Here is a 19,952-nt window from a genome sequence, read left to right as displayed (position 1 = left end):
CCTCACTCACTCCGGAGGAGGGAGGTCACTGAAGGGCTGGCGGTAGCCTGCCTCCAAGCTCATCTCAGTTTAAGTGGGGCCTGGACTTGCCAGGGCTCAGGCAGCTGGCAAACAACCGTCTTAAGGGGCTAGGGCCACTCCTCTTCAGAGCGAGAGCCCCTTGCAGAGAAATGAGGGTCAGCCACCTGGGGGGGCTCCAGCTTATAGCAGAGAGTGGTGAGAAACAAGGCTACCGCTGGAGCCACCCTCCGAATGGCAGAGGCAACTGAACTGCCCAGGAAAGGATCCAGCCACTCATGCAGCCCAGGTGCCCAGGCTCCTGTGTAGGAACACAGGAAGAAAAGGCAGCAGCATGTGCCATGATTGAGGTCGTAGAGACATGCAGCAAAGAGGAGACCGGCAGGAAAAGTTACATACAACATGATGGGGGCTAATTTAGCTACAAAGCAGGAAAGATCTTGGAGTCATCATGGATAGTACTCTGAAGACGTCCATGCAGTGACAGTCAAAAAAGCAAACAGGACACTAGAAATCATTACAAAAGGGATAGAGAATATCTTATTGCCCTTATATAAATCCATGGTATGCTCACATCTTGAATACTGCGTACAGATGCAGTCTCCTCATCTCAAAAAAATATACTGGCACCAGAAAAGGTTGAGAGAAGGGCAACTAAAATGATTAGGGGCTTGGAATGGGTCCCATATAAGGAGAGATTAAAGAGGCTAGGACTTTTCAGGTTAGAAAAGAGGAGACTAAGGAGGGATATGATAGAGGTCTATAAAATCATGAGTGGTGTGGAGAAAGTGAATAAGGAAAAGTTATTTACTCGTTCCCATAATACAAGAACTAGGGGTCACCAAATGAAATTAATGGGCAGCAGCTTTAAAACAAATAAAAGGAAGTTCTTCACACAGTGCACAGTCAACCTGCAGAACCCCTTGCCTGAGGAGGCTGTGAAGGCTAGGACTGTAACAGGGTTTAAAAGAGAACTGGATAAACTCATGGAGGTTAAGTCCATTTATGGCTATTAGCCAGGATGGGTAAAGAATGGTGTCCCTAGCCTCTGTTTGTTCGAGGGTGGAGATGGATGGCAGGGGAGAGAGCACTTGATTATTATCTGTTAGGTTCACTCCCTCTAGGGCACCTGGGATTGGCCACTGTTGGCAGACAGGATACTGGGCTGGATGGACCTTTGGTCTGACCCGGTACAGCCGTTCTTATGAGCAGATCCAGACTCTCAATGCACAGGCACCGCAGAAGGCGGCTACCAGCCACTAGACTGCCAGGTTGGCAGCTATGCTATTAGCCTACTGACCAATACGATGCCAGCTAGATTGTGAAGTCAGCTGCTCTCTAGTCCCAGACACATGGCAAAGGCAACATGGACAGGAAGGTCCCTGTAGGACCATTGCACTACACTCTCCCTGGGACTAGATAGTCACCCAGCACAGGAACCGGAGGGCCAAAGAATCAAGAGTCTCCCAACCCCACAGAAAAGATTGAGAACCCCATGCTAGGCAGGCAGCACCTACAACAAAGGAGACAAGGACCTGAGGTCACTATGCACAGTCCAACCAGCCACAAAAAGCAATGGCCAGAAGCAGCAGCCCAAGCTGCATTGGCACAGAGGTCCTACGAGGTAGCTACAGCCACAGGACAGCGGTGGGGACTCAAAGCAAGGACAACTTTGAAGTAGCAGAAGACAAGTCCAAGGCCAGGATCAGGAGGACTTAGAATGATCTACAGCATCAGCTGGCCTGACGTCAGGGAGTCAGAAGAAATGAGGTACATGAGCAACACAGAAGGTGAACAGAATGTGCCCCCTGCCTCCTCAGAATGAAGGCAGCAATAGGGTGAAAGCAAGTCCCCCAACCAGAGCAAGACCATAAACAAGAAATGGGAGGCTGCTTACACAACCAGCACACTTGGAGGACCAATGCCTAACAGGCCAAAATGGGCTGTGGTAAAGGCCATATCCCTAGAGCAGGTGATGTACTAGCAAGTCAGTAAATGCTTGTGCAAAGGACACCACACAAAAAACTCTGAAAGGAAAGATGGAGCAGCCTGCATGGAACTTGGAGGGAGTAGACTGGAGGCAGCACTGGAAGTCAGTCTGTGTGCACAGAGCTGGAGTGCTGTCTGCAGTTGCAGCATCTCTGTAAATAGTTCTCTCAAGAAAGAGCCATTTTAGTTTACAAGTATGGAGTCCTCAAGTCCTCTCAGTCCTGCATGCTGGGAAACCACATGAGACTCCATACTTGTCAACTAAAACCCCGGTGCTCTAATTAGTTAATTCTGTGCGTTTCCTCGCTCCCTGCTCAAGGGGCCCTGGTGCTATAGCACTGAAGAGGAGGAAGGAACAGAGATGAGCCAAACCATATTTCACAGGAGAGGAGCAGGGAGCAAAGTGACTCCTCTGACAGCCAAGGCAGAGAACAAGGAGAGAGCGCTCCACTGTCCCAGCTCTCCTGCTCGCCATTGCAGCTGGGCCAGGGCCTGTACTCTTGACTTGATATAAGCGAGGGTCTGTGTTTCCTAGAATCCAAGGGAAGTTGGGCAGAGCCAAATCCCAGCGGAAATAAAGTCAACTCAGAAACCAATGGTAAAAATGTAATTTTAATATTAAAACCATTTCCCATTCCCAGTGACCCGAAAGCAGAAGACCCTAAAAATACAGCAGGTCATTCCACTTCCAGCAGCATGGGCCCCTGAACGACAGCCAGAGACTTACAGGTGAATAGTATATTCTCCGTGTATAAAACTGCATGTACAATACAAACTGCCAGTGTGCAGACAAATTCAGAGGGCACATTGCAATTATCGTAAATAGCCCCAAGACAGACCCTTCCTTCTACTGTATGGAATGGCCGAACGGCATTAAAACATTCAATGCTTTCCCATTGAAAAAACAGGGCACGCTTCTCTTATGGCCATTATCCCTTCTCCCCGGCTCCCTGAGAGATCTCAGCAAGCCCCTTCCCCTGCTGCGCGCAGTGGAGGAAGGCGCACACGGTGTCCCCACCCAGCACTAACACAGCAGCAGATGGGAGTTCACCGTGACCCAGTGTGCAGGCCCCAGTTGAAGGAGCTTTGCACTTTGCATTGGACCAGGCCAGTACCCCCTGCAGCACAGTGGCTCCCAGGCTGAGATAACGGAGTGCAGCGACGGGTGTCCTTCCAGCTGCAGCCAAACCCAGCACCGGGGCCCCTTCACACACTGAGAGATGCCTGCGCTATTCTTCTAATCAGTTCGGTTAGGGCTGAGAGTTTTTCCTCCAGGGCCAAGTTCTTTTTCTCAGCATTTTTCTGCCTTTGCTCAGTCGCCTGCAGAGCTTTCACCAGCTGCGCATTCTCCACGTACAGGTCTTTCAGCAACAGGTCACACTTCATGTTTCTGTCACGCTGGAAAGCAGGAGGAAGCAGCTTTAGGTCGATGGCCATTCCATGCAGCCCTGCATGAACTCCCCTAGGGGTCAGGCTCTAGGCCTCATCTTGTTTGGTAAAAATAATTGTTACAGAATCGGAGCCACAATTAATGGACAAATAATGGAGCACCTGGACAATGGGGCAGGCTTTGATGGCAGGAAAGTGGCCCTCTGGTGCCCAGCTGATCTAACTGGAGCACAGACAGGGTGCAGGGTGCTGTACAGAGCCGCTCATAACCCCGACTCAGCTGACATTCCAGACACTGCCCTGGGGCTCTCTCCCCAGTACTAAGCCCAGGCACTGGGGTTAGATAAGGGGAATGCAGGGAAATGAACTCCACCCCAGCAATCCAGAGCCAGGATGTGGGCTATCCCCTATAGCACCTCCCCTCTGCAGCTGCTACTCCACCCTAAGGGCAGGAGCAGAATACACAGCCCCTCTGGGTTGGCTGGGCAGGGCACTGGAGACTACAGAGTCTGCATCAGGGAAGAGCATCTTCGCACATGGACTTGCCAGGCGAGCGAGGAGGGCTTTAAACAAGGTGATAAAAGCCCTAGGTAAGTATAACAAAAGGTGCCCGTAACAGAGGACTAGATGTCAGGGGAAAATGGAACATTACACTGGAGTCATAGGAGCAACAAGAGGGGAAAAATCAGTCGGGGAATCTGCTCAACATCTTAGATGTCTGTACACAAATGCAAGGAGTACGGGAATAACAGGAAGAACAATAAGTCTTACGTCTATAGGCTAATTTATGACTTAATTGGTATCAAAGAGAGCACACTTATAAAATGTGCAGATTACACCAAGCTGGGAGAGGCTGCCAGCACTTTGGAGGACAGGACTGGAATTCACAATGACCTTGATAAATTTGAGAATTGGTCAAATACCAACAAGATGAAATTCAATAAAGACAAGTGCAAAGTACTGCACTTCAAAAGGAAAAATCCAACGCACAGCTACGAATGGAGGATAACTGGCTAGGTGGTAGTGCTGCTGAAAACAATCTGGGGTTTTTACAGTGGATCACAATTTGAATACGAGTCAACAATGCGATTCAGCTACGAAAAGGGCTAATCTCATTCGGGGGCAGGGGGCAGGTGTATTAGCAAGAGCGCTGTATGTAAGACATGGAAGGTAACTGTCCTGCTGTACTCAGCACTGGTGAGACCTCAGCTGAAGCACTGTGTGCAGTTCTGGGTGCTGCACTTTAGGAAGGAGGTGGATAAATTGGAGAGAGTGCAGAGGAGAGCAACAAAAATAGTCAGAGGTTTAGAAAACCTGACCTGTGAAGGAAGGTTAAAAAACTGGGCCTGTTTAATTGTGAGAAAAGAAGACTGAGGTGGGACCTGACAGCCTGCAAATACATGAAAGGCTGTTCGAAAGAGCACAGAGATCAGTTGTTCTCCATGGCCACTGAATTAGGACAAGATGTAATGGTTTTAATCTGCAACAAGGCAGATTTAGGTTAGAGATTAGGAAAAACTTTCTAACTCTCAGGGCAGTTGAGCTCTGGAACAGGCTTCCAAGGGAGGTTGTGGAATCCCCATCACTGGAGGTTGGACAACCCCGTCAGGGAGGGTCTGGGTTTACTTGTTCCTGCCCCAGCGCAGGGGGCTGGACTAGCTGAGCTCTCGAGGTTCCTTCCAGCCCAACACTTTGGTGACTCTGTGAACACAGAGCCATGGACCACTCTCGGCTAACCCCAAACTGACCTTGCATCCCCATCCTGCAGAGGCCAGTTGTGTGGTCTGGCGGCACACAGGCAAGCCCCCCCTACTCTGGCTGTCACAGCTCCTGAGGACCCAGGGGAAGCTGTGATATAGCTGTCTCTGAACCCTGCACCCACCCAGCCTAGCAGAGCCCCTCTGCAGCGGGCCGCAGGGGAGGGGAACTGCTGCAGAGGGGACCAGAGATTCGTCCAGTGAGCACCCAGCCTGGCAGCACTTGGGGAAGGGGGGTCTGATCTGGGTCGACAGCAGAAATGAAACCAGAGGTGCTTCTGACAGGCACAAATGGCAGCTCCTACCAGCTCAGCCCCTCACAGCCAGGCAGAGTCAATGGCTAAGGCCCCTCTATCACTGACCTGCTCCTGGAGCTGGGTCACCTTTTCCTGTAGCATCCTCTGCATGTTCCTCACATCCCATTCCAGCTCCTCCGTCCTCTCCTCCATCGTTCTGAGCAGCCTCTCATGTTCCTCCTGCAATGCACAGTGACAAAGGCTCAGCCCCAAACCACCCCAGGACTCACCAGGGAGCCACACCTGGCACCGTGCATGCGTGCCTGACAGGGATTCCATTAGCCATCGCGCCTGTCGGGCACTGGCTGAACTGGCGGTCCCCTGTGACCGCTAATGCAAACACCCGTCTGCTGCTCCCTCATCCTTCCCTTCCTCCTCCCCCAGGAGGGAGCTCATTCCCCTCTACACACGGTCTAAACCCCAGCGTGCGAGTTCTCGGAGGCAGGGACTGTGTTTGTTTTTGCGCACACAGCACCTAGTACTGTAGGCACCGACTTCCCCTCTTTCACGTGGGTGCTCAACCCCCCATGGCCCTGCCCCTTCCCCACCCCAACCCCTTCCCCAAGTCCCTGTCCCAGCCCCACCTCCTTCCCTGAGCGTGCCATGTTCCCGCTCCCACCCCCCACAAGCGTGCTAACGCTGCCAAACAGCTGTTTGGCAGCGACCAGGCAGGAAGCGCCGGGAGGCAGGCGCAGGAGCCAGGACGCAGCCGCGCTCAGGGGGGGTGGGGGGGCGGAAGGGGACCTTGGCTGCCGATGGGTGCAGAGCACCCACTAATTTTTCCCTGTGGGTGCTCCAGCTCCGAAGCACCCACGGAGTCAGCGCCTATGCCTAGTACAATGGAGCCACGATCACCGACAGGTACTTATAAATGAGGGATAACGAGGCCTGGTCTAAGCTAGGAAAGTAGATCAGTGTAACCACGTTGCTCAGGGGTGTGAACGATCCACATCCCTGAGCAGTGCAGTTAACCTGAACTAACCCCCAGTGCAGACACATCAATTTTCCCGTCGATCCAGCTCCCACCTCTTGGGGAGGTAGGGGACCTGCCCTCCCACGGGCATAGGGAGCGTCTCCACTGGAGCCTTGTAAATGTAGACAAGCCCAAACATTAACTGAAGTGGCAGAGACAGGACTGAATGGGTTTTATGTGGAAGCTCTTAGGGATTAGCACAAAACCTTTAAAGGATGCAGGGTGAACTTTACAGCAGTGTCTGTAAAAGCAATTGCTTTTGCATGGAGACTCCTTCCCCAAAGACAGGGACTGTGACGTGGGAAGCCCTGTTTTGACATTTTCCTGGGTTCGATTTCCACTGCTGGCATTATCTGCCAGGCTCGCTTTTCATTCTTTTCAGTTTTATTTTGCTGTCTGATTTAAGGAGAACATTTTGAAACTGGGCCTGAAGCGACACACCCTGAGACCAGCCCGACTGCCCACTGGCTTAGTAGCAGGGGTCACCAGGCACATGTCAATCCTGTATCCCACCCAGCACTACCTCCCAACTCCACAGCCTCTGGCTTTCCCCCCATGAACACAAACAGGTGTACGGCCTCTCACCAAGGCGACTCCTGTTCCTAGCCGCGGGACGAAGTTCAGCAGTGCGGGCAGTCTGAATGCAAAGGTTTGTTTCCCAGCATTTGGGACACAGCTCAATGAAAAGGTTGCTGCACTCAGGGAGTTTGAATTAACACAATGGATTGCGCTTTGTGTTAGATTTTTAAGATTAATGGTACGTCCCACGACCAAGCTCTTACATTGCCCCTTTTGCCACAGATCTCAAAGCACCTTACAAAGGCAGTGAAGTATCATCACTCTCATTCATCAGATGTGGGAAACTGAGGCACAGAGCGGGGAAGTGACTTGCCCAGGTCACCCAAGAGCCAGGAACAGACCCCAGATCTCAAGTCCCAGGCCAGCGGCCTCTCCATGGGTCACATTACCTGAGCTGATGAGAAATCTCTGCACCCACTTCTTACCTGAAAGGCGGCCAGTTGCCTGCTCGCCTGCTCGGCCTGGAAGCTGAGGCTTTCTTGTAGCTGCTGAACTTTCCGCTGTTCTTCTGCCCACCTACTTTGCAGCTGGGCGAGGCAGTCCCTGGAGACTGTGCTTTCTAGGTGGTCCTTTAGCTGCTGCAGCTCCTGCCTGTGCTGAGACTGGGCCAGGCTCAGCCTTGTGTTGGCTTCTAATAACTACAGCACAAGAGAAAAATGAAGACTGAGGCACCATTTCACAGCAGAAGACAGCAACAGTGTCAGAAGGGATGGGGATTTAGGGGTGCTCCCAGCTAACCACAGTGCTGAGTGCAGAGAGAGGCTCTGGGATCATTCCGGGCCCAATGAGAACTGGACGTACTCCTTTTGTAAGATAGCAGCGTAACCTACAGAGATGAGTGCCTGAGCCATGGCGCAGGGTGAGGTCACTGAGGCCAGAAAGGCTGGTCAGGGGACTCCCACTGGGTATTTCAATGATCACGTACAGACAACCAGAAGGACATTAGCCATTGGCTTCCTAGAGAAGATGGAACATCAATGCGACACCGTCACACGTGGCTGGTCCAGCTCTATGTTGTTAATCGGCAGAACTACCCGCTCCTGGGCTGAGAGAGCAGCTGCAGAAACGCACCACTCAGGCTGCAGGCCCTCTCCCAGCCCTGTGTGAGCTGCCCTGTCATCGGTTCCGCTCTTGTGACAGACACACTAGGCCTGCCTACAAGAGACCATTAGTAACAAGTGTAAGGCCTGTGACTTGGGAGCTGAGACCCTGACACACTAGGAAGGGCCTACAGTCACGCTAAGGAGAGGCCCAGTGCACGCTGGGAGCCGTGGCTGGAGAAGTGGGCTCTTGTTGGTCTGTTCTGAGACTGATGCTGGTTCCTCTGTCTGTGAGCTGAGACGGGCTGGGTTCAGAGATGGCTGGAGGATACCCATGGAGCGGAAGGCTATAGGTGCCTGGGGAGTTCACCCCAAAGCACCCCGTCACGTGGGAGGAGGGCACCAGGTGACCATGTTTGTCATTTTCCTGCTCCAAGTTATAACTATTGGGCATGCGGTCTTGAGGGCCCCGGCCATCTCTCTGGGGTTTAGCCACACGTCCTAGGGCACCCAGGAGTTGGGGGCTGCCTGCACATCGTGCATTATCTCCTCCGATTCTCGTCCCCAGCAGAGAGGGGGCTTCTCCCAACACCTGGCAGTTGTCTCTGACAACCCCCCCCAGCTGGAGCAGTTCCCTGCCAACAGGAGCCAGCGACCCCCCAGGGTTACGCCCCTTGGGGGGGGCTTGTACCACAGGGGTTGCTAGCATGGAGCAGGTACTGCGATTACAGCTCCTTGCACCCAGGCCTCTCCCCACCTGCAGCCAAGGACCAGCCACCATCCAGCCCAGCCTGCATCTGCATCAAGTCCGTACCTGATCCTGGCTTTCCTCCAGTTCCTCCCTGAACTGTGCTGCCATTAGCCGCAGTGTCTGGCACTCCTGCGTCACACGTTCCAGTTCCACCTCCAGCTCCTGCACCTGAGTGACCTGTTAGGCAAAGGGTGGGGGCGCCCATTAGCATAGAACCCCATAGACCAGACTATTTCTTGGGTTCCTGCACTCGGTTCCGTGGAGGTGAACGAAGCCCCGTGCCCTCCTCATGGTCACAAGGTGCCTGCGTCATGGCAGACCCATCAGCCTGGCACGGTGCAACGTCATTCACAGACCTGCCAGCTGGGAATTTTAAAGCCTTCAGCCTTGGCCAGGCAGTGACTAAACTCCCCAGTGACTGCAATGGGCACAGAGTTAGCCCAAGGCTGGGGGCCTGTGTCAACCCTGCTCGCCAGCCCGAGACAACAGGCCGAACTGCCCGTGGGTGTGTCGTGTCCACGCAGGGAACTGCAAACTTAACCCCATGGAGCAGCCATAGGCTTGTAGCAAGCTAGGCAGCTGTGGCCAGGGAGGGCCAGACCCCCTCACTAGTAGCACTGCAAATCCCTTTCGAAGAGACCCAGGCAGGCATCACAAACTAGTGCAGTTTGCTTCTTTTCCTACGCACCACTGCCAGGCTGCATTCCCCCCCCCCAGAGAGGAGGAGCTTCAGTACTGCACTCCACGCAGGACAACCTAAGCCCAGGCTGTCGATTTAACACCCCGCTGAGAGCTCACCTTCTCTCTGGACTCCCTGAGCTGCTGGTGGAGCAGCTCCCTTTCTTGCTGCCATGCTGACTGATGCTGACCAAACTCTAGCTCCAGTTTACTTGATGTCTCTTGCAGTTGCTTGGCAACAGCAGCTTCCTCTTCTTTCTGGCTCACCGTCTCGGTCAGTCTCTGGTTCAGCAGCTGGATTGTACTGTGGCTGGTCTCGCTCTGGAGGCTGAGATCTGACAGCTGGCTACTCAGCTGCAGGGTCCTGGCATTTAGCCGGCAGATCTCCTGCTTGTATGCCTTGTTCTGAAGGGGGGAGATGGGGCCATGCACAGAAGAGGATGTGGACATTGGTGATGGATTCACACAGATTCACCTGGGTGTCTTTACACAGTCAGAATTAAAGTGTCCCAAGACAAGCCCCTTTCGCAATGGCAACAACTCGTTCACACGCTAGCTGCAGGGAGTTTACATGGCTGCCCCGACCAAGTGTGGTGGAAGGGTGTGTCAAGAGAGTGCAGGCCAACCCTCTCCCAAGAAAAGCCAAACACAGTAGCTCTGCAGGAAGTTAATTCCTTAGAACAAGGGCAGTCATTCTGGGGATAACGCACATTGTTTTCATCTCCAGCGATGGCATCTAAACCCCGTACTTAACTGAAAACCCGATCCTCATTTTGGTTGTGGAGCCACTACAGATGCTTGGATGCGAAGAGCTAGAGAGAACACCTGACAGTGCCTCAACAGGCTATTCAAATCACCTCAACAAGCCCCAATAAACATGCAGTGTATTTTACCCCTAACGCTGGTCTATGAGCATGTTCCAGTGTTGGTTAGCAGCTAATTACGCATCATTCTCTCTACATATCCAAAGGTCTTAGCCATGAATCCACAAGTCTCAGAGGGAGAGAGGGAAAAAAAACAAGCCAAAATTTTAAGTGATTAGTGAACTTGGGGGCCTCATTTTGAGGCACTTTAGCGGAGACGTGACTTTTCAAAAGCAGGTGGTTCAGGGCTTTCCGAATATCCAGCTCCTTTTATGGGGTCTCAGCTAGTGAACCCACACTTATTACTTGGCCATAATTGTTCTAACTACCAGCACCGTGATTTTAAAAGGCCTCCAGCTCAGCACATAGCAGCACTAAAGCTAGATCCTGAGCGTCCCACTGGAAAGTTGCGAACTGCCCCTTTCAAATGGTTTAAAACTCCCCTTTTAGCCCGGATCTGTTGAGCCTTCACCCTGCCCTTGCTCCTGACTGTGTAGGTTCATCATGCTCCTCCAGCCAACATCATTTGACTCCGAGAACACTGAAAAAAGTCACAGTTGCCAAAATGTTTCCTTTTGACATTTGTTAAATGAAAAATAATCCAGTTTTCCATTGGAAATGACTTTTCAATTCCAAATGTAAGCTAATTAGGCTGAACGAGGTTACAAAAGAGTAAAAGGTTGAAATCTAAATGAAATATTTCAGACTTTATTGTCTTTATTGGCTCACTGTCTTTATTGGCTCACTGGTACTAGAGACTGACTTCATCCCTATTTGAGAGGGGAAGAAATTTCACATACTCTAAAAGATTTGAGACATGAAAAACATTTCCCATCCAGCTCTCCTGAAATGCTCAAAGTCGCCTAAAGGACTTGGGTGCTTGATTCCCATTAACATAAGTGGGACCTGGGTGTCCTAAACCCCCCAGCCTGCTTTGAAACTGTCAGCAGGGTAAGTCCCGTGACAAGTTCATTAATGCACAGATCCAAGTATTTGCTCAAAACTCCTTGCATGTTATACACAGGATGCTCCTTCTCTGCCCCTCTTTGCCTCACTAAATCCTTAAGCAGAAGGGCTAATTAAGTGCCATTTAGCATTGGTAGGTTCTTACCAATTGATTTAACTCCTCTGTCTCAGATACCACCATCTCCTTCTCTCTTTGCAATTCATCAATTTGTTTCCTATTGGAAGGGGAAACACATATCATTGCAAAGCATGGACCTTTTTTTGTAGAAGTATCTTCCCTGGTGCAGAATGAACACCATGACAACACTGGTTTGGATGAAAAAAAGGAGAATGGTTATTCTAGTCTGAGTAATCATGCCAGCTTAGCCCAGGGCTAACAATGTAACATTGCACTAGCAATTTAGGCCAAGACTTTCAAACCTGACTAGTGATTTTAGGTGCCCAGCTGGACATATCTTAAAGGGACCCAATTTTCAGAGGGAGCCAAGCAGCTGCCTTCTGAAAGTCCGGGAATCAAGTTGGGCACCCAAAACTCATGGTTCACACTTGGCTTTGCATTCTTTGTTCGGAGAGCCTGCAGCCAACTGCCCATGTTTCAAGCTGGTCACAATCAGACAGCAACTGAAACTCTGAGCTCAAAGCTGCCTCTCGAAGCCAGATCTGAATTGATGTCTTGCATCCCATTAGGTTTTTTTGCACTGAATTATCGGTTTCTGGTGGATTCCAGTTCAGATAACAGGCTCAGGGATGTTCCATTTCTGACAGAGGCTTTCACTTTTAAGGAACTCAGACATACATCTTTGGCAAACTGCTGAATGTCAGTGGGCTCTTTTCTTACCTTTGTTTATTACTTGCTTCTTCCACATCCTCCTGAAATCTCCTGAGTTTATTTCTCAGCAAAGCATTATCTTCTGAGACCCTGTGCAGCTCCATTCTGCACACAAAGAAATTGTTATTTGGGGACTTGTAGCAGCCTGTGTGTCTGTCCGGGGCCTAGCCCACCGAGGCACCAGGCATTGACAGTAGGGCTGGGCGTTTGACTGGCCAAATAATGGTCAAATATTTTAGAGCAGTAATTTTTTAGCACAGTAACAAAAAGCCTCCAATAAGCTCAGCCTCAGATCAATACTTACATCTAGTTACTGTACAATCAAAGGGGATGTACCTGAGTTATTGTAACTCAGAAAAATGCAAAAACCAATGAAATGTAGCTCTAATAAATGAAAAAACAGCATCATGGGCCATCAGAAAGGAAGGCCGCCGCCTACCTCCAGGCATTTTTGCTGGAATACTTGAGTGGGCTCAAATAGTAGGTGGTCAATTGAAATTATTTGACTGGTCAATTGACCAGCTTGCCATGACTACTTTATTATAATGCAAATATTAAACAGTCGCCATTTGGGGAGATCACAACACAGGGAGTTCGAAGCGACCTACCTACGCTCACCCAAGCCAGGCATGAGAGTAGGTGCCACTCACACTCTTTAATCCCAGACCATCCTTCACCACCAGTTGCCCAACTCAGGCTTTGCTGGTCTGTTTTTTTACACCAAATCCTGCAGACGCCCCACTCCTGAACCTGGAGTCTATTCCAGACAAGGAGCCGTGCAGAATGTGGGAAGACAAAGGGACCAGCAGAGCAAGAGGTATGAGCAAAGCCTGGGATAGAGGTGGGGAGTGACGGGAGAGGACAGGACAGATGAACCAGCCCGGGGCAGACAATGGCTCCTGGATTTTTTACAATTGATTCCATTTAAGAAGCATGAGAGTCTCCCACCCACCCACACACAGTGTTACATGTACGTGCAAAGAATAAGCTGTTGTGCAAAAGAAATTGACAGCTAATGAACAGCAGCCTGGTTGGGGGCAGGTAGGAGACCAAATTGTGGAACAAAGCCCTTACTTTTCTCTTCTACACACCCCTCAATTCCTTGGTTGGCCAATTAAGAGAAATGAAACCCACTTTTGCTGCCTGTAGATCAGTCTAAGGGCAGGCAGGTTTGCTGAAGCAGCAAGAATGAAGATGCTGGTGAGAGCTGAACTCGTTCATGTCCCTCCGCATCTGGACATACTAGACATTCTGCGTTCATCAGGAAGAACCATCAGTGTCAGGGAAACCTTGCGAGAGCCTAGACATTGACATGCTCACATAAGGTAAGCACAGACTTCTCACTTTAAACTAGATCCACAGACTGCTACACTGTCCTGACTTGCTTGCAAAATTCTGAAACCTCTCCAAGCCAAATGCATAATGCCCCACCTCTTGCAATCCCATAAACGTGCTCTACTACAAGAGCCTGAACAGAGGAGAGCAGAACTGAGCTAGTCTCCATTCCCAATCTCTTGTATGATTATGCACTTGCACTCCAGAGAGAAAAGGGTGTCAGACCTCGTTAACTGTAGCTCGTTCTTGTGCTGCATCTTCATTTCTTCTTCCAGCTGGTCTCTTTCCTGAGCCAGCCGCTGTCCCAGGTTGCAAATCTCTTTGGCATAGTATTGTTCCATTTCTGACCTCTCCTTCTCAAACCTCTTCTCAAGCTCCTGACTGGGAGTGGATTTCTGGAGCTGGTCTTTCAAGCCACCAATTACCTCTTGGTATTTCACTTTGAGCTCTTCCAGGTCACCTTTCTGCTCTTCTAACTCGCTGATCTCCATCTTAAAGCCTTGCTCAATGTCCTTCCTTTCCTTCTCAAAGTTCCTTTTCATTAACTCAATTTCCCTCTCATAGTAATTTACCTGCAAGAGGAAGAATAGTTCTGGGTCAGCGAGGCAGTGCTGAACACACTTTCCTGCACTCTGCTAGGAACGTTACATTGATAGCATCACAGCCTGATCTCTGGCTTCCTTTAGCCTAGGTTAAAACATTCTAATCATTGCCTGCGATATCCAGGAGGTCAGATTATATGATCCACAATGGCCCCTTCTGATTTTAAAATCTCTCCTGGAGGAATCCTGCAGTGTTTCTATTAAAGCTAGTGGATGACATAAGGCAATAGGATTTATTATTTCAGTTGAACATTTTTGGGGGTTACAATGAAAGCAGAGCTGTATTCTTGCTTTTAGAACAATTCTGACATCTTCACAACCAGTGAAGCATGTGCCTGCCCCTCCGTGGAGGCACATGGGTAGGAAGGAACCGAGCACCTTCCACCCCATGAGCATCCACACAGGAGCCAAGCACGACCTTCCTTATTGCTCACTATGGGCCTGACCCCAAAGCCCACCGAGGTCAGTGAAATACACCTGATCTGAGACAAGACACCAAGGCTGATTTACAAAGCTGCCCAAGGAATTTGGACTCACAGCTCCCATGAGCATCAATAGAAATCGGGCATCCAAGTCTCCCTAAATTGCTTTGAAAAATCTTGTTCTTATTTACCACCAGGACTCCCCAAGATTAGGACAGCACTATATCTTGTGTGTGCCTTCTTCAGCAGCTCAACAGGCCCAGCAGGAGCCCACAAGACAATGATCCCGTTGGAAACACTGAAAATGAGTCCAATAGAGTCTGAATAGCTGTGAATTGGAGCCGTGACTCTGGCAAGCATGGAGGGATTCGCAGAATTCTTTTGCTACTTCTCCTTCCAACTGCATGGGAACCAATCCCTCTTTTACAGCGAGTAGGACTAGGGACGTGACACAGGGCAGAGAATCTAAAACTCTCGCAGAGTGCAAGAACCATGCCTGGAATCCCTCTTAAATCCCAGAGGAAAGAAACAAGGAGCTGTGTTTGTTACCGTCTCTTGGATAAAGCATGTCCAATCTGCAGGCATTTCCTCTGGGCTGGCTGGTGCAACAGAACATGCCCTTGCAAATGAACAAAATCCTTTACAAGTCTTTCCTAAGCCACACAGCCAGCTGTGGCTTTGACTCCTGCTGTCAGCCAAGACGTCCATGTAGTGTGCTGCCCTTCCTGCATACCCCTGGGATGTGTGCGGGAAGGCACACGGACTACTCCCTGGTACCATCACAAACAGAGACAGCACTCCCTAGAGAACCATCATGGCCCAGATCTGAGAGGACAAGCACAGATGCAGGAGCAGCACAGTGCACACAGAGTCTGGGCATATGAAGCCCCATCTCTCCGGCCCCACCTTCCTATAACACAGGGACCCCAGGGAACAACAGGGCTGAGGCTGTACTCCCCAGTTCCCCCACCTTAACCACACATGAACCAAGAGCTCCGTTCCCTCTAGGAGAGCTGTGGTGCAAAGTTGAAGGGCACTGAGTCACCCGAATGCAGACAGGAAATAGGAAATATCGACACTGCTCTCCCACAGCATTTGTAAGTTCCCCAGAGCCCCTCTTCCCTCATCACCTTGGTTTCCAGTTGTATTTTCAGGTCCTGAAGTTGCTCTTTCAGCTGCTCTGTCATGAGCTCCGTTTCTATACTCACTGCACAGGCACCTGCTTCTACAAAAAGGACGCCTGAAAAGAAAACAGCTCTTTGAAAGAGTCCCACCAGTGCAGAACGGAAGATTGCTCTGCACCCCACGATTACACTGGCAAACCAGCCAACCGGCATCAGACCCATAACAGCTTAACAAGGAGCACTGCAACTGTAAGCAGAACAACTCACTTGTGTGTGAATATCAAAAAGATGTACTGACGAGCATCACTAACCCATTCCTTTTTAGTAACAGAAATCAAGGGTAGATGCTAAATGTGTTTGTCTGCCTACCCCGAGTCCTGTTAGAAGTTTACCAACGTAACCAAATTAGCTTCTAGATGCTAAATCCTTTTCATGTCTTAATTGCCTTACATTACGTATGCGACACTGTTCAGTTAAACTTAAGATCAAAGATGTCAGACACTGCAGGAAACTATTATTAGTCTTCAGTTTATCTATCCCTATTATAATGAATGACTGGCATTTCCGTTATGAAAATCAGTTTAACTAGGTTACCTGCATATGCATAGTAAATCGAATGTTAACTTCAAAGTGGTGGGTTAGTGGGTGCTCAACAAAGCAGAATCCTCAGTCACATGCTGTGCTCAAAACACCTGACAGCCCACAACTCCCGGAAGAACAAAGAACTAGATACACAGCTTGTCCTGCGTGTGAACGAGGAGCTGTGATGGAGACAGCTTTGGAGAGAGCCGCTGATCAGCCCAAGTATAAACTCTCTACTTCTTGTCCCCCCAAGGGGCTGCCATGGCTCCCCTGCTACAAGAGAATGGACCCACCTAATGCAGCATCAGTGGTGGATGAAGAAATAATGGCGGTGTCAGGGACGGTCCTGCTGCTGCAGTACAATGTGACCCAGTAGGATCCGCCTACCTGCATGTGGAGTAGCCCGAAAGCTCTAGATCAGGGGAATCTCCAGCAGGAGCAGTCTCCGAAGAACTGCCCAGGTATGCCACAAAAGCAGCAACCAAAGGCCACGGAGGTTGCAGGGGATGCTGTCAAACCACTAGTCCATAGCCAGACTTATGGGGAGTTAGCACCATGAATGGCGGCTTCTACATCTTCCCAAATTCCTCCCCCACTCCCACCCCGGCCCGTCTCTTTTCCAAGGAGAAGCGAGACTGAACCAGGGCAATTGGCTCCAGAAAAAATGACCACCTAACAATGCAAGCCACTCCCAAGCTCAGAGTGCACCGGTTTCCTTGGGAATGCTGCAGACATTATTTAAGGAGAGAGTTCCATTTGAACACGTAGGTGCAGAACATGGCACCAGTTCAATGGGTTTACACTCCATGTAAACACCAGGCATGATCACAACCTTCTTTAGAGAAACCCACGTGTGCGTATGTGCACAAACAGCTGCTGACTGCTCTCCTTACCGGCTTTGCCTGCAGCAGATAGCTGCCGGCTCGCCAAAAGGGACCGATCTCCTCTCTGGGTCTCATCTTAAAAGCAAGGGGAAGAAAGAACAGAGTTATTAAGCGTCTCTGATGACTCACTACAAAAAGCAATTTTCTCTCTGCTGATACTCACACCTTCTTGTCAGCTGCTGGAAATGGGCTGCCTAGACTGCATTGGCCTCGTTAACACTACAAAAGTAACTTCCCCTCCCTTGGTATTCACCCCTTCTTGTCAACTGTTGAGAGCAGGCCCTTCCACCTTAATTGAATTGGCTCATTAGCACTGACCACCCTCTACTTGGTAAGGCAACTCCCATCTTTTCATGTGCTATAATATATATTCTTCTTACTGTATTTTTCACTCCATGCATCTGATGACATGGGTATTAGCCCACGAAAGCTTATACCCAAATAAATGTGTTAGTCTCTAAGGTGCCACGAGGATTCCTTGTTATTTTTCCTGATGACTCAGTGTAACAAAAGGAAGACATACAAGTGGTGCCTGTACATGCCTCGAGAGCTGAAAAGTCCAACATCCAACCTACTAGATGGATTTACATGGCCGACTTGGTGCATCCAGATCACGCGGAATCCTAGCTGTTGTTAACCAAAGAGTCTCCAGCCTGCTTGGTTGCCGAAAAAATGCTCCAGATACAACCAAGGCAGCACCATCTGCCTGAGTCTGCATGCAGCCTGAAACCATGGCCATGAGGTGTGACTTCCTCAGCTCCCTATTAAATCTCACCAAGGTGTCAGTTCTAAAGGCCAGTGGTGACATTTAAAATGTCATTATTAACTATTTAATTGCTCGTTGTCTTAGTGGCAGGATGTTACAGGTTATACCCTATATTCACCTCTTTTTCAAGGGTATGATAAATTTTGTTCAAACCATGCCTTGTAAGGTATCATTTGAAAATTCATGACTTCCTGATCATTGTTGTCCTGGTCAAATATGTGTGGCAACATTGTATGCAAAGTTATAAGATTCTACTGTCTCATGTTATTAAGATGTATTCCAAACCTGGGGAAGCAGCCAGAAACCAGTTCCTCATAGACAAAAGGCAAACTGATGCCTTAGCCAGGTGTCAGTGAAATCAAATGGACCATCATCTGGTTAAGTGGCCATGCTTTGGCAGGAAAAAGGGTGAGAGTGAGAAATTTACATCTTGGCAAAGAAACAGCTGGAGGTTCCCACAGACTTTCTGACTCCTGAACTCCAGCTGGAGATGATTCTCAAAGAAGAGGAAAAAGTACGGGGAACAGAAACCCCAAATCAGGGCCGCCCAGAGGATTCAGGGGGCCTGGGGCAAAGCAATTTCTGGGGCCCCTTCCATAAAAAATAAAAAAAAAATTGCAATACTATACAATACTATATTCTCGTGGGGGCCCCTGCAGGGCCCAGGACAAATTGCCCCACCTGCTCTCCCCACCCCCACCCCCCACGGGCAGCCCTGGGAAAAATAAACCTTTCGCATCTCAGCACAAACCCAATTTTGAGAAAACTTCTTTACAAAGTATCACTGGTTTTCAGCATCAGCTAATGCTAAAAGTTCATTAAAAGGGTTGGACAAATATTTTCTGTCAAAACTTTTATTTGGATTGGAATCTCAGTGCGCCGCATCCAGGAGCGTCCCTGAACAGCTGCAGCGTGGCTCCGGCGGGGCCTGAACTCCTCCCCGCTCAGAGCCGCATGGTAAGGGGGTGGCGCTGCGAGCTCCAGCAGGGCCTGAGCTCCCTCCGCTTGGCCCAGGGCCGGGGTGGGAGCTTCAGCCATTCTCGTGGGGGCCCCTGCGGAGCCCAGGCAAATTGCCCCACTTGCCCCCCCGCTATGGGTGGCCCTGCCCCAAATCACCTCTCCTTTCATCTCTACTCACAGCATCGACAGCACTTGAAAGACAAAGGAAGCAGCACTGGACTGGGGAGGGATCCTGGCAGAAAGGAATTCAGCCAGTCAGACTGCTAGAACATATGCCGAGAGAGACTTTTGCTTTGAAACCATTTAACACGTTAAGTTAGGTGTTAGTTTGTGTTTTACCTTTTATTTCTTTGTAACCAATTCTGAATTTTATGCCTCATTACTTGTAATCACTTAAAATTTAATCTTCTGTAGTTAATAAACTTGTTTTGTGTTTGGACTGAAGTGTTTGAGACACTTCATTTGAGGTAACAGGGCTGGTGCATATCATTTTTTATTAATAAAATGACGGACTTTCCATCAGCTGGTGTTGTCCAGTAGAGAGAAGGGCAATACAAGACACACATTTCTGGGGCAAAGTCTGAGACTGGGAGTTTGCTGGTGTTGCCCTGTAATGTAATTCATGAGTGGCTGGCCGGAGCACTGATGTAATTCGGCTGGGAGTAACGTACACGCTGGAGTCTGGGTGCGAGCAGGCCAGGAGTGGCTGCTCTCCCAGCAAAGCAGTGTAAAAAGGCGCCCCAGGCTGGAGAATTGAGGGGACACAGCTGTTCAGATTGCACTCTGGGTAATGTCACAAGGGGATTGGGTGGGAGTGCACATAGGGACTCAATGCAGGGAAGAAAATGCCAAGGGAGAAACATGGAGACACACACAGACAAGAAGGACAGACATGGAGAAGGGAAGAAGAGATTCAAGGGGCAGAAACAACCCCGGCCTGAAGTAAGGATCTCTTCCCTTGGGTGGTGCTGGGCGTGACAATCAGGTATCACCCAAGTCATCCGTGACAGAAAGCTCCAGGTACTCCCTAAGGGCCACACGTGCCACTGGCTCTCAGTACAGAGCTCCCGATGACATGGGAGTCCTGCCATGGCCCAGCCTCATAGCTTAGCCCCTGGACCATACTTGGGATTCGCCCTTCTCCACAGA

At 49.9% G+C, this 19,952-nt stretch overlaps 1 protein-coding gene across 4 annotated transcripts in view; it reads right to left on the bottom strand.

Annotated features, from left to right (window-relative positions):
* Nucleotides 1-2,600: 2,600 nt before the first annotated feature.
* NINL (ninein like) overlaps nucleotides 2,601-19,952 on the bottom strand; it is a 51,278-nt gene continuing 33,926 nt past the window's right edge. For 2 of the 4 annotated variants that reach the window (XM_050951987.1, XM_050951985.1), the window contains 10 exons: nucleotides 17,087-17,152; nucleotides 15,618-15,727; nucleotides 13,689-14,035; nucleotides 12,138-12,233; nucleotides 11,445-11,514; nucleotides 9,591-9,875; nucleotides 8,856-8,969; nucleotides 7,427-7,639; nucleotides 5,516-5,629; nucleotides 2,601-3,405 (listed from right to left, as the gene is read on the bottom strand). In XM_050951987.1, the coding sequence (XP_050807944.1) occupies nucleotides 3,214-3,405; nucleotides 5,516-5,629; nucleotides 7,427-7,639; nucleotides 8,856-8,969; nucleotides 9,591-9,875; nucleotides 11,445-11,514; nucleotides 12,138-12,233; nucleotides 13,689-14,035; nucleotides 15,618-15,727; nucleotides 17,087-17,152 (1,607 nt within the window). In that variant the 3' untranslated portion in view covers nucleotides 2,601-3,213. Of the gene's footprint in view, nucleotides 3,406-3,427; nucleotides 3,495-5,515; nucleotides 5,630-7,426; nucleotides 7,640-8,855; nucleotides 8,970-9,590; nucleotides 9,876-11,444; nucleotides 11,515-12,137; nucleotides 12,234-13,688; nucleotides 14,036-15,617; nucleotides 15,728-17,086; nucleotides 17,153-19,952 lie in introns of those variants that run through there. The other 2 variants (XM_050951988.1, XM_050951986.1) reach the window with 2 other exon arrangements.

The sequence above is a fragment of the Gopherus flavomarginatus genome, chromosome 4, assembly GCF_025201925.1.
Source record: "Gopherus flavomarginatus isolate rGopFla2 chromosome 4, rGopFla2.mat.asm, whole genome shotgun sequence".
NCBI lineage: Eukaryota > Metazoa > Chordata > Testudines > Testudinidae > Gopherus > Gopherus flavomarginatus.
This window is presented reverse-complemented; position numbering and strand designations above follow the sequence as displayed.